This window comes from Nilaparvata lugens, chromosome 4, assembly GCF_014356525.2.
Source record: "Nilaparvata lugens isolate BPH chromosome 4, ASM1435652v1, whole genome shotgun sequence".
In the NCBI taxonomy this organism is placed as follows: Eukaryota; Metazoa; Arthropoda; class Insecta; order Hemiptera; family Delphacidae; genus Nilaparvata; species Nilaparvata lugens.
Window position 1 is genome coordinate 40,126,452 of NC_052507.1, and position 14,550 is coordinate 40,141,001.

Below are 14,550 nucleotides of genomic sequence, written 5' to 3' on the forward strand. Positions count from 1 at the left end.
TTAATTCAATACTCTTATGGAAGTTTCAATCAATTAAATTCCCTAAATTATATTTTAACCTTATTTTACGTACCTTAGCGGTTATTTGAAGAAACAATTATTCATACATGAAGAAGAAACACAATTAAACCTTTCAGGACATGGCACTACTAGAAAATTAAATAAAAATAAAACTAGCTCCCACATTAACTAAAAATGATATAAACTTATAAACTTGCCCAAAAAGGGTGAAACATAATGACTACATCTTTACTCTCGTAGTGCTCCTACCAAAGTGTCCTCCGAAACGTAATCTGGTCTCTCGACTGAGGAATCCCCACTACTGTATTTAGAAACAGGTCTCCTATTGGGCGAATGGGAATCAATTTGACCAATCGTCGCGTGGCTTCTAGAGCCTTTGGACCAAATAGTAACTGCAAAATCGGTAGTTTGTTATAATTTCAATGCTTGCTGTTTTCCAACTTATCACACTTTATGTCGCGACAGGAAGGCTAAGTTTTAGAGATAATTCCATAATCTACATTCCTTGACGACTCGGAGCCACAATTTTTAAATATCTATCATGGGAAACTCGAAGTCATGGCCGTTCATAATAGAGAGAGAAAATAATTTATTTCGCTAACTCACTTACAATAATGGCTCTAGTCTATTGCGTATTAAATTTACTATTATAACTTGGGAAAAGGCCTGAATTAAAAAGAGTGCTCGGCACAAGTGACTTTTGGAGATTATATGCAACCTGTTGATAATATTTATTGAAAAAGTTACAAATGTCTATACTATCATCCATATAATTTCCATGTTCATCGATTATTCTAGGGACATTAGTAACTGTATCTTTTTGAGCTGCTCTCCTATTTCTATTAATTACCTCCCAAACAGCAGAGTTAAAATTGGTACTAGTTGTTAATATTTCAGCTGTTTTCTTACACTTAGCTTTCCTCACTTCTTTTGCATAGTTTTTCTTTAGACATTTGTATTTGACTTCACTCGGAACATCCCTCACTAATTTAAATTCCTCATAAGCTTCCCTAACAATATTTCTTTGAGTAAGAATATCTTCAGTTATCCATTCATCCACTTTGTTTAATTTACTTTTTACTTTGACTTTTTTTATCGGACAGCATACACTAATCTGAAATCTTAGAGTATCAATGAATTGCTCATATTTGTAATTTAGGTTACAACTGTTATAAACACTACTCCAATTTTCTTGAAGCAGTTCCTGCTTCAAACAATTTATATTTCCTAGCTCCTATTGCTGATTTTCTTTCACAAAAGTTTTTTTTCTGCTTGGATTCTGGCCCTGCAACTTAACATCTACAATTTGATAGTTATGATCTGATAGATCTGAGCTACCTAACCTGACATTACAAACTTCTATATTTGTGAGGATATTATCAATAATTGTCTGTGAAGTTCGAGTTACTCTTGTATATTCGTGGACCTTAATTTCTAAATTATTGATATCAATAATATCTCTAATATCCTCTGTCATTTTATCCTGCCTGGAAAAATCGGTATTGAAATCTCCTACTACTATAAAATTTGTGAAACGAGCGGTTGTAATTTCCAAAAGTGTATGGAGCAGCTCACAAAATTTGGGGTCTCCATTTGGTGACCTATAGATACCTAACACTGCTACCGTACCTCAAATCGATCATCAATTTTTAACCTTATTAGTCCCGTCACCTCTAAATCCATCTCAACAGAAAATCTCTTAACAAAATCCAGTTCATAAGTCTTATCCTAAGTCTTAAGTCTTTAAGTCCTATAAGTCTTAAATCCTAATTCTAGTGGTTTGAGGGTCTTGGAAATAAAAACCTAGATATGCGGTTGACTGACTGCTCTTATAATAATGAAAATAGTATTGAGAATATTACAAAATACATCCTTACATGGATAATCAAATAATCAATCTGTCTTTAAGAGACCAACACAACATGTCTTTAAGAGATCAAATACTCATGTCTCTAAGAGACCAAATACACATGTCTTTAAGAGACCAAATACAATACGTCTTTAAGAGACCAAATACTCATGTCTTTAAGAGACCAAATACAATACGTCTTTAAGAGACCAAATACTCATGTCTCTAAGAGACCAAATTTACGGGGACACATCTGATATTGTAGTGGGGGGTATCAAGTACTTATTTAAGATCTGCCGTCCTCGAGTCCGGTGTCCAAAGGGTGATGGATGAGGATGAAGGGTGATGGCCTCCAGGCATCGGGCTAGTGGCGTCAGATCGAAGATCGTCTTTCAGCCCCTCACGGCAAGGTCAGATGTCCGATATCACCAGCCATCTCGGTCGGCGAATTCGTAAGCCCTCGTTCGACAGCAAGGCATATTTACAGCTCGATCCTCGAATGAGTATTCAAGAATACACACACACACACAGAAAAAACCTGCAACACAAGTCACAACTACTTAGTAATGCTAGAATAAATAACATCCTACTAAATATTGTATTCAATGAATTATTTCTCAAGAAATCATCTAATGAATACAATACATACAATTTACATCAATAATTAAATTGAAGAAATATTATAGGTTTTAATTGTAGAATTCGAAATCTAAGTTACAGAGTTGCAGTTGATGTACAACCAGTGAGTATTTCAAACTTTACTCACAATTACAAAATTCCAGAGATATACTCTAAATGACTGTACCAATAAAATAAAGAGTAGCAAGATACTCACTCCATTTAGTATCACTTTCTTATACATTAGGATATTGTCATACATCTCAGATGTAAAACTGCAAAATTGAGTAAAATAAAATTATCAAAATAAAGACAATACAACAATACTATAAAATATTCATTACTCACCCTTAAATGGGTTTTCGACTGTTACTGATCCATAGCCTACAATAATAATAAAGTGCAGCAGTCAACCGCTCTGAATTGAATAAAATACTTCATGAATAAGTTATTGAAGAAAAGATAAGCGATTAAAAACTGTTGGAATACATGATTCCCAATTATATAATTTTAGTCTCCAGGAGAGAACGAAAAGCAAGATGAGTATGTCATGATTCAATCAGACAAAGATATAATCAAGCTCAAAAACATGTCTGTACTCTACAGAATCTAAAAGCGGTCTCTTGTTCAGGTCTCCAAGTTGACCGAATCATGCTCAAAAAATAGGTATCAGGGCTAGCTATATTATACATTAAAAAATACCAAATTACAAAGGACGTGGTGGGGACGACAATAATTTCCCTCAATAGAACGAGAAAGAAATAAAACTAAGAAGGACAAAATACAGGAAAGTTCCCTCAGTCAAAGTAGGAGACTCAGCAATAGAATGGACGTTCAAATGATTTTTTATGATGATTTTGCGTCTATAACAATTCTAAGTACTCAGGGAAAACGTTGGAAAACAATAGAGGAAATATCAGAATTCAATTACACAATGTGCTGGATTACATCATGAAACTACTCCGATACCGTGAGGATCGCAAGTCAATCCAGCACTCTAATAAATTTTTATCTTGGAAAAGTTTTAATTTTGAAAAAATAAATAAATTTCGGCACACATTAAACACATATTTTTTCTCTTTTCTATAATATTAGAATCGTGAATAACACATATGAAAATATATCGTAGAAAAGTAATGGTATTTGATACATTCATATTAAATAATGGTGATAGCCTATATTTTTTGAAATTCAAAATAAATTGTACTGGTTGCATATTTTTGATCACTTTTTTTCACATTGGTTTGCAGACGTCACGGAGTGCAAGAGATTTTTAATTAATGCTGGACTCAAAAATCAATTATTTTTATTTTGTATAATTTAAAATCAAGTTATAACCATTCTTGTAATTTGTTTTGTAATGATGATTATGTTTTTTTTCTGTAAGTTGACCACGAATACTGGTTAGTGAATACTGGTTAACTTGTTTCCTTTTTTTTATTGTAATTTGCTATGTTTTTGTGAAAAAGAAATCAATAAATTTCATTTTCAAATATAATGATTGTAATGTTTCAGAACAGCTCTGGTTTGGCAATCTAGCTTTTCACCTCAAACTTTGAATAATTTGTCGAGAATGTTGTATAGTTGAATAGTACTCAAACCAAACCAAGGAAGAACTAATCTCGAGTCTCGGCGGCACCCTCTTCTATTACTAGCACGTCTGCTGGTGTTCTGATTTCGTGGGAGAAAAAGTTAGAGAGTTGGTTACAGTGAGTGTGAGTGTGTTGGTCGTTGAAAGGCTGTCTGGTAATCGTTGTGAAGGGTTTGGCATGACTGCTACTGCGGGAGAAGATATTTCATATTTTTGAGAGGATGCCCGCTCGAGCTGTACAAACGACAACTACTGTGAAAGTAGTGGTGGGGAAAAAGGGGTGAGAAACGAAATCAAGCCGTGGTGGAGAACAAGGAGGAGAAGGATGAGGAGGAAAATTAGGATGAGGAAAAAGAGGAGGATGAGGGAGAGAGAGAGGTGGAAAATGAGAAGATGGAGTAGCAGGAGATGAGAGAGGGGAAAAATAGAAGAGAAAAAGAATCAGGTGGTGGAGTAGGAGAATAAGAAGAAGTAAGAGGAAGAGTAGGAAAAGAAGAAGACTAGGAAAATGGAGATTGAATATCGATGAAGAGAAGAAGGAAATGAAAAAATAATAATTATGATAAGAAGGAGAAATGGAAAAACGAAGAAGTGGAGAATGAAGATAAATTTTTGGATGGTGATGAGTATGAGAAAAGAATAGAAATGAAGATGAAAATAGCAGGAAATTAAGGATAAGAACAATGAACAAGTATAAGAACAATAATTACGAAAATAATTATATGAACAATAAGTTCAAGTTCAAAAAACATTGATAGGAGTTGGAGCTATTAGTTATTGATGCGAGAGGGAAGGATATAGTGGAAAGGATAAGAAGGCAGAGGGAAAATGCAGTTAAGGAGGACTAGGAGTGAAAGTGAGGAGGGGAAGCAGAAGTTGGAAGACGAGGTGAAGGAATGAGAGGAAAAAGTGAAGTATTTGCAGAAGGAAGTGTAAGAGAACCTATAGAATGATAAAAGACAGCATGTGCCAAGGAAGAACAAACAGAATACACAGAGAGAGAGTGAGATGGAAAAATAAGAACTTATCAACATTACCTACAATATCATGAGAGGTTAGAAAACATTGGATTGATATATAAAGAGAGGAAAATTTTTCGTTCTAAGATGTGTGAGCGTGAGAGAGAAGACAGTCTAAGGACAAATGAAGAGAGAAGTGGTGTAATGAGAGACAGATTGGAAGGCGACAAGGGACTGGTGACAAACAGAGATGGAAGCGGGAGTGAGAAAGGGTGGCAACCGAATAGATGTTTCGTCTTATTTATTCTCATCGCTAGTTATTTCAAGGCAGGAATTGGTCATTTATTACAGCGAAATAGGCAGACTCGTTGTGTTGGTTGGCCCAGTGTCGTGTTTGCCAACCATTTCGCTCGTTTACGGGTCTCCTCTTTCTCTCGCACCCTCTGCTTCGCGTCAACAGCCTTTAGATTTCATCTTTATCTCGTCCTGCCACACCTGTTCAGCGTCTTGCCTTTTATAGGCTACTAGCGTGTCTGATTCAGGACTGAGATTCGCCTTCACTAACCCAGTGACGCACTCACGTCGCCGACATCATGTTAACGCAAAGCAAGCACTGAAAATCGAATTGACCTCGTGTCTCGTGTGTGGTGTGCTGTTCCCCTGTTCCTCTCCACTGTTTATATGTACCAATTATTTTGACGCACCAATGAACCTTTATGAGAGAGATGTTGATGGTTACTGCATTCGGTATATAGTTTGCTTCTACTACAGTCACATGTTGTAGAACTTGCTGGATTTGCAGAAGAGCTAGTAGGTAACTTGCATGACTGGAATCTGGAAGCTCTGATTCCTTCCACTCGACAATGCACTGTTTTTTCGTACAGAATCATGATTTTCTTGAGAAAATATACATTATTTTTATAAATGCGTAAATACATCCAGTTCTGTACTCTAGAACAATAACTTTGTTTTATCACATCATGCACATCACAATATAAACTTCGGTGAACAGTAGTATGTTAAATGAAGGTTATCGACGGAATCCTTATCTATAGAATTGTAGCTTCAACCTGAAGCTAAGAAAACCTCCATAATGGGAACATTGGATAAAGTACAATCCGCTTATGAAAACAGTTCTGCAATTCAAATATTATTATCTATAATCTTTTGTATGTTTATTTTGTAAATCGACCATAACCATCACTAGTGCTTATTATCTGAGTTTCTACCGACGTATTTATGAACGGCAATGTTCCAGAATTGGCCTGATTATAAGAATATAGTTTATTTCATTTTTGTATCGATAATCTTCTACTGAAATTGTGAGAAATCAGTTTGTATCATCAAGTCTATTATTGAAATAATTCTCTCAATATTCCAAATTTCTTCAATTCATGACATTTTTCATTTATCTAACGTTGAATGTACTATCAATTCAACTGTTTTTTCTGTTCACAGGTGAGATGAAAATCGAAAAATGACTTCAATAAAAACTGACCAAGCAGGTAATTGTTGTCTCTTTAATATAATTTATTTACTTAGTTCTCTATATGGGCTCTTTTTTACTGCGGAAAAACTGTTCATAATTCCGTTTCTATCCTATCTATTATGATATCTATCATCAATTCCAACCAAAAATGATCACACCTTCATATTATATGATAATTTATTATAATTTTGATAGCAAATTGGTATTCAAAAATTGTGTTTGAAACTCTGTGACAAATGGACTATTCTCGCTTTGTTAGTACACAAATTCTGAGTATTTTCGAGATGAATACATTCGATTGTATATTGATACATCCCAAATATTCATAAAATAAATTGGTGCAATATTACACAAATTATCTTATCAAGCGGCTTCAATTGAAGCGTGAAAAAAACATTTTGTTCCTCAATTAATATTCCCCAATAAAAAAAGAAAAACAGCTTCAAATCCTTTCATCACTAATGCTGATAAATCTACTTTCATAAATCACCATTGAAAGGTGGAGGTTCTATTCAGATCCACTCGCTCTATCCTCCTTAACAAAATTAAAAAATAAAAACCAGCCCAAGCATTTTAATTGGTTTAGTCAGATTCTGGTCTCCAATTGGCCAGCAGAGGAATAATCGAATTGTTAGAATGAGGAGCATTGCTGCTGTACGAGAAGCCCTAAATCCACAGTAACATGACGGCCCTGAAGTTTTTAACCGTCTTTGTTGACATGTCAAGATTGGGCAGCAGCTGATGAAGTTCATTCGTTGTTGACAATCATGGGACTCGTAACTCTTCATCAGTCCGGTCATCCTTTAATCTCGTTGTATTCGAGTCTGGATCCCACGGTCCGTTCGCACAGCTACACGTGTTTCACTTTGTCTCTTCTTTATCAACTACCATAGCCTCACTGCTGACTGCTGATATTAATCTTGCCAATTCCGAGTCAAATTGATCATTGCTGCTGATTACAAACAAAGCATTTCCGCACGTGCATGATATTTGTTCGCAGAGAATCCAATTAGGCAGCGATTCTAGAAGCTTGGAGCGATACAAAAAAAAAAACGGTGAGAATTGGACCTTCCGAGAGATCTTTTGAGATAGCATTAAATCTACCAGTTTTTCCACAATAATTAAACGATTTTCCTATCAATTGAACTCATGAAATAATGCTTGCTGACCAAATTTCAACTGAGTGCATTGAGATTAATTAGAAACCCATAGATAGGAGAATTTGTAAGTAAAAATAAATAAATTCGTATGGCTTTTGTTGGTGGGGAGTCCCTTGCGGGAAGGTCCCACCGCTTGAATATATAATTTGAGCCGTCAATAGGCCTTACGACTGTCATACTTCAGCCGGGACCGACGTTTAACGTGCCTATCCGATAACACGGGAGTGATCTGGTTAGAATTTTTTTTGTATTGAGAGGGTTTGAACCCGGGGTCTCTATGCTGCTACGCAGGCACTCTATCCACTAGACCACGGATCACTCCAATTTGTAAGTGCAGTACAATCATTGAATTCGTAAATTGAGTTTAGCATAGCTAGTGTAATATAAATATTTCAACCAAAAATTTTAAAGAATTCTCTACATGGAATGATGTCATTATTTTTTTCCATTCCAAATTAATGGGTTTAAAGTCAGAGATGAAATCATTACCGGATACCCCAGCAGACGCTGATAATTGCATACTTGCATATATAACATTTTTTAGGAATAAAAATAGTACCCTTTTTCAAAATTGTTCAAAAAAAAAGTACTCCGATTTTCTTATTCATATTCAAGAGTAGCCCTAACAAAATATATAATATTGTTTGCATATTATGATCTATGAAACTTTTATTTTAGTTTAGAAAATGTAAATATTGTATGTAAAAGAATGCATTAAAAGTGTTATTCATTTATTTTTCAATACCATTGAAGTGGACATTCATTTAAAAGAAACTTCCTAATCCTTGAGGTTTTCTCAAATATGATTCCTCACATTACTCTATTGATCTTATTATATCCGTGCACTTACTTCAGAAAAACATATTTAACTATTGATGGTTCATCCTCGAAACTCGCATTGCTAACAGCTAAGTTCTCAATTTCTTTTTCACCGAAAAACAATTCTTTTCTTATGTTCGCTGAAATCTGCTGCTGGAGTATTATGAAATGAAACGTTCTATCCGAAAATAAGAAACAGAATTCTTCTACAAAAACAAAAATATAAGGTATAACAGATTTGAGATTCCTGATTTGGTAGTCTTCAACTTGGGAGACCGGAAATATGAAATAAAGATTCTCTTGAAAATAATGAGTATCTTGTCCAGTTTCCTTCATTCTTTACCTTCAAGCCAAAGCGTAGGTTTTCATAACATGAATGATATAAACGAATAATTTTTTGGGGAGGAAGTGTAGGTCAGAGTATATTGGTGGAAGATGCTATTCCACCTGTGAATATTATCTGATATAAGAATATGGAAAATATTTGCAGAATTTCGCCAACGTTTGAAACATACATGTTTTGCGAAAGCAGCCGGGAGATATGAATAATGATTGGCTGGTGAAGCAGCTGTTCAGAAGAAATATTAGTTTCCCTTTCTTGAGGAAAACAGTCACCCGCAGACCTGGTGCAAGCCAATAAGTATCGAGTGAAACATATCCTGGAGGCGTTCTTTGAGATCGTGGAAAACAAAGCGCTGCATACCTATTCGCTTCCGCTTCGGTGAAAAAAGGCAGGTAAACAGAAAAGAAATCGAACACTAAGTTTGGGCTGCACAGTACTTTATGTAGCTCTCTTGGGGCCAAGTTGGACCTGGGTCAAAAAATAAGAAAGGAAAAAAGCAGTTAGTGTCGCTCAGGTTCAGACAGTACAGTTCTCCAGGGAAGACTAGATGGATGTCTCCGATCTCCAAGGCCTTCACTTTGATGATAAATCTTCCAAGACAAGTGCTTTTTATTGGATGCTGGACGATTTTCTCCTGAATTGTCGGTTATCCTGTTCAACAGGCCGCATCTGACATTCTGGTATCCACTAGATTTGAATGTAGCCTTTACAACTGTATAGTTTCCTCCTTATATATTCATTTTCCCTAAATATTCGTTTACATCTTGTAATGGTTTTTTTCCTAGGGTAAAAAGATTTCACAACACATTCGAAAAGGATCCCCAATCATACCTATCTCCTAATTTCCCTTCTAAGAGAAATGTTCTGCTGCTTCCTTACAACAACTGAAAGCATGACAAATAATTGAAAACTTGACAAACTGGAGGGAAACTTGATGTATTCAAATATTGAAGAATTTAAAATAGGTTTATAACCATCCTCGGTTAAGCAAGAATCCATATGCAAAATTTCAAGTTAATCAGTCCAGTACTTCAGATGTGATGATGCATCAAAAATAATTTTCCTATACTTAACACCTGTATACGTGTATAATCCAGTTCTTTCCTTTATTATAGTGAGAAGATACTAGATGGATGGATGATCATTGTTATTTTACTAAAAGATAGAATAAGTCCAATAGTTTCCCTTTCAGAGGGAGTTTTGTCAACCCACAAAACTCATTTTTCATTTGAAGATATAACGTAAAGGTGCATAGGACCTTATTTTTTTGCTTAGCTTGCCAAAATACCCCTCATTCCAATATTAAAATTTTCGACTGACTGTACAGTGAGTCAGTCATTCTATCAGGGCTCGAATAATTTTGGATTTTTTATTAAATAAAAATGGAAGAGAATAATTTCTTTATAAATATCAACACCTTTATTCAAATTACCTGCATGTTTTTTCACATTGCCGATACAGCATTGATAAACTGTAGACGTTTATTTAGCACTTTGTCTCAAAAAGCTTTTCTAGCTGAAAAATTAATAATGCATGCCACGTGTTGGCCTACACATTGCATCAGGAAAACAAAGTTTCATAACTATGGGCCAGTTGCACGTAAGTCTGTTAAATATGGACATTAACGCCGATTAACAAATCAACGTTAGTTTTACGGATTCATTTCTGTTCCACAAAGATCGGTTAGTTTTTAATTCCGATTAAGTTTTCCGGTTTACTAACCAAGATTTTAACGGTTCCACAATCCAGCATCTCTGTAATTCATCCGACAGTGATGTTATTGAAATCAATATTCTAAACAAATGGCAAAAAAGTGAGGTTATGCTATTGAAGCGGTCACTATTCATTACGTATGCGCCATAAAAATGTTCTGTCTGTCGCCAGTGTTGTGCTATCTGCAAACGAACCTGATCGAAAACTAACCTCAAAAATCATAATCTAATTTTGAATGCTAATATCAGCTAAATACTATTTCCTATATTATTAATGAATGAAATTCATTCATATATTTAGCTCATATTTTGAATTCTGTAGTTTTTTTTTACCAAAAACTCATTTTGGAAGACAGCTATCAGTAGGTACCTAATCGGCTTTTGTTTGATTTAATTCCCCGTGTAATTTTTTTAAATACCAGATTAGTTTAATCGGCGTTATCGCTTGAAATTTCTTTTTTGTGCAACCAAAATGCATCGTTTAGCGCTAATCTAAATTAAAGTATAGCATCTTATCCCGATTAAACGTTAGCCGACGTAGGTGCAAATAGGGGAAAGTTTTTTTTTTAAATAGATGTTTTCGGGATAATCTCTTTGATGCAGCTGTTTCACATTCACCATATTAATATACAGAGAAAAATGAAATGTGAAAATGAAAATATTTATCAATTATCAAACCAATATTATTGAGGTTAAGTGGTATCAGGTAGAAAGCAATAATAGAAACAGATATTCCTTTTTTAATTTCGACTATATGATTTGGTGATTTTTTCATGAAATCGTATGTACCATTAATGGAATTTGAACATTAATTTTGAAAAATCTAGAAAGAAAATTGAAATTTGGGCTTCCAGGTGCACGAGATTGATATTTTTAGAATCTATGTACAAAATTTGGATATCCAATTCATTCCCGTTTTCCCGGTATGCAATCCACAAGTTGACATGATTTCATGCGAACAAACGAACACACAAACAAGCAAACAATACAACCCTACTTTCTCTTATCATATAGATAGTATTTAGTGCTATTTGAACATTCATTACCATCATAGGAGTCTTCATTACGCCCATTTTTTTCAATTATCAATTCTCTTGACTATTTTTGGTATACAGCAATCAATATTATGACCTACTCAAGCTTCCTGTACTTTTTACTTTGTTGTTCTCTCATATAAGCTTCCCGAAGACAGTTATCCCATCTCGATCGATTCAATACATCATAATAACACTTTCTTCAGTATTTATTACAGCCTACATTTTGATAAATATATAGTAATTGATCCAGTTAAAAGTGTCACATCCTGGTCACAGGCCTGGTCGTGGTAGGAGCCTTCTTTACAGATATATTTTGTATGTTCATGAAGAAAAACTAAAAATATATCTATATTTTTAGTTTTTTTCCAAAATAAATAATTGGGCACCATTTTCTGAACGGGAAATATGTAAGAGAATTTCACTCGAATGAATTATCAATATTTGAACTAGGCTTATGATGGACAAATGACAGTGTGTTGGTACTCAATTGAAAAACTAAAGTAATCATAAGAAACCATTTCAAGAATTCTATGGTTAATCTTAGGCTATTTTGGTTCTCTAAAGAACCAAAGAAGTTAATCTTCTGGTCAATTAATCATTAGATATAGAAAAATGTTGGAGGTTGAATGACAAGAGATGTTGACTATAAATAAGTAGACCATTAACCAAACTATAACTTGACGTTCGATTATTCAGGAATAAGTTTTCTGAGCTACATTATTCAAAAAGCCGATATCAGTAAGCTTATTCAAATACGTGAACGTAGAATACATCAATGACATCAATGATAGAAAGCTTCACGAAGAGAATTATAATCATAATAATTTAGATTAGTCTATTTGTCAAGAGTAGGGTGAGATTGACATCTCATTCAGACGTTGAGAAATTAGATGTCAAAATTCAGTACATTTTTCATTCGCTTCCAGATAGCCAGCCCTAGAAAACGATTGAAATGGAAATAAACTGTTAGTCCAGTAAGAGCCGAAGTTAGGGTAAGAGGTACTTGAATTTTGAAATCCAGCTATTCAAGCCAATAAAACAGCTCTGGAAGGTGCGACTTATTCTCAATCGAATCAATCCATTTGAGAAAGTTCTTATGCAACTGAAAAGCTGCAAAGCAATCAATTACTCTTACTCGAGCACCTTGAGAAAGTTTCGAGTGGAAACTTCCAAGCATTATTTATTATCATTTTTCAGTTGGAGAGCAATTTAGAAATGTGTTTCGATCAGATTACCGATTCATACACTTGCCCTAGGAGTGGAGCCCTCAATTTTTTAACCTGTGAAAATTATCGAAAAATACTTCGTTTTAGTATTACATTAGTTCTATGATTGTGCTTGGGTAATAGGACGTTTGATTATGAGAAATATTGATAATATTTAAAATAAAAAATCCTATATTGTTTGATTCAATGCATTCTTCGATATTTTCATAATTTCCAACAAATTAGTCAATATTTACAATGTGCAAACTTCTATTACAGTGGCATATCCAGAAAAAAATTTCGGGGGGGGGATCATAACATTGGAGTAGAAAGCACTTGAACTTTGACAGAGACACCGGGGGGGTGTGGGGGTCATGGAATACCTGGAATACCCCGCACCAAAGGGGGGTCCCCCCCGGAAAATTTTGAAGATATACCTTCAATTTGGTGCGATTTTACTCAATTTCCACTTGAAAACAAACATTCAAGTTTTTTTGGTGATCAGTAGACCAAGTATTATTTCGATTTCTCCTTGAAAATTTCATAGGCCTATGGGTTTTCGATTAAATAGCAAATAGAATGAGACGGAATAGAATTTTATTAGTCATTCAATTGTTGAGAAATAGTGATTTTGTAGAAGGGCTACTCATTATTAGATGTCCCTCCTTTCAACGGTAGAAACTACGCCCGTTCATCATAACCGGAGTACTCTCTAGTAGAAGCTGCTGGAGCTTTGTTTAAGAATATGCATGGAACTGAATAAACTATAATCAACTATAAGCTATATTAAATTCCTCCATAATGAAGATGGTGAAAAATTAACTAACTTTGAAGTGCTATCTGTAGTTTCTCTATCCCCTGCGATCTAGTCACAAAAAATTCAGGTTCTATTTCGGGGGGTGGGGATAGATCCCGATATCCCCCCCCTGGATACGCCACTGTTCTATTATCATGTGTTCACAACATTGTCACTCACTTGTGTTATAGTATTTGTACCATTTGGAAAATACAAAAAATTCTATTGTTATTTAGGGCACTTACAAAAATTATTCGTTCGGGATAATTAGGGTTCTTACTAATTAGGCAAGAATGCCTTTTATCAATGCCTATGAGCTGTGTACTGCTGCTTATTTGATAAAATTATTAAGTTGCTTCTTTCTGAAACAATTCTTATTTCAACAGATCCTGACAGAATCTTCAAAGTAAAAGACAATCTTACAGTATATCCAGTCAGACAAGTACTTATATTACTAAAGGAAACATTACCGTTTCATACCTGATATAAATGAAATGAATAAAAATGAATAAAATGTTTATTTCCCAAAAAAAACTAAAACTACAACATCAATTACACAAAATATTAGATAAATTACAATATTACATACAATAGTTGGTTAAAAAAATTCTTATGTGTCCTCTACTTGTTCAGATTTTTCTGTGTGGAAATTGACCTACTCCACTATGGCGTACCATGTTCTAGAGTAGGTTTTGTTAGTTTTTTGTGCGTATTATTAATTAGTTAGTGTTTAGTAAGTCATTAGGTGGTTAGTTGTTGTTTGAAATAATGTTTTCTATGTTCTGTCTTCCTTTGCTCATCAACCAATTGTGTACTATTGTTTTGAACTTCCTAGGATGATTAATCTGTTTAAAGTATGCAGGGAGTAGATTATATAATTTTGGTGCTAAATGATTGAAATGTCTCTGGTATAGAGCCTTCCTTGCAACACTGGTGATGAGAAGATTCCTG

The 14,550-nt window shown here is 34.5% G+C and overlaps 1 protein-coding gene across 3 annotated transcripts in view; it reads left to right on the plus strand.

Moving 5' to 3' along the window:
- Positions 1 to 14,550, plus strand: part of LOC111051989 (hemicentin-1) — a 731,812-nt gene that overhangs the window by 336,505 nt on the left and 380,757 nt on the right. Inside the window, exon 1 of one of the 3 annotated variants that reach the window (XM_039427470.1) lies at positions 6,501 to 6,543. The exons of the other annotated variants lie outside the window; for them this stretch is intronic. Within the exon in view, the coding sequence (XP_039283404.1) occupies positions 6,516 to 6,543 (28 nt within the window). The 5' untranslated portion in view covers positions 6,501 to 6,515. Of the gene's footprint in view, positions 1 to 6,500; positions 6,544 to 14,550 lie in introns of those variants that run through there. 3 annotated transcript variants of the gene reach the window in all.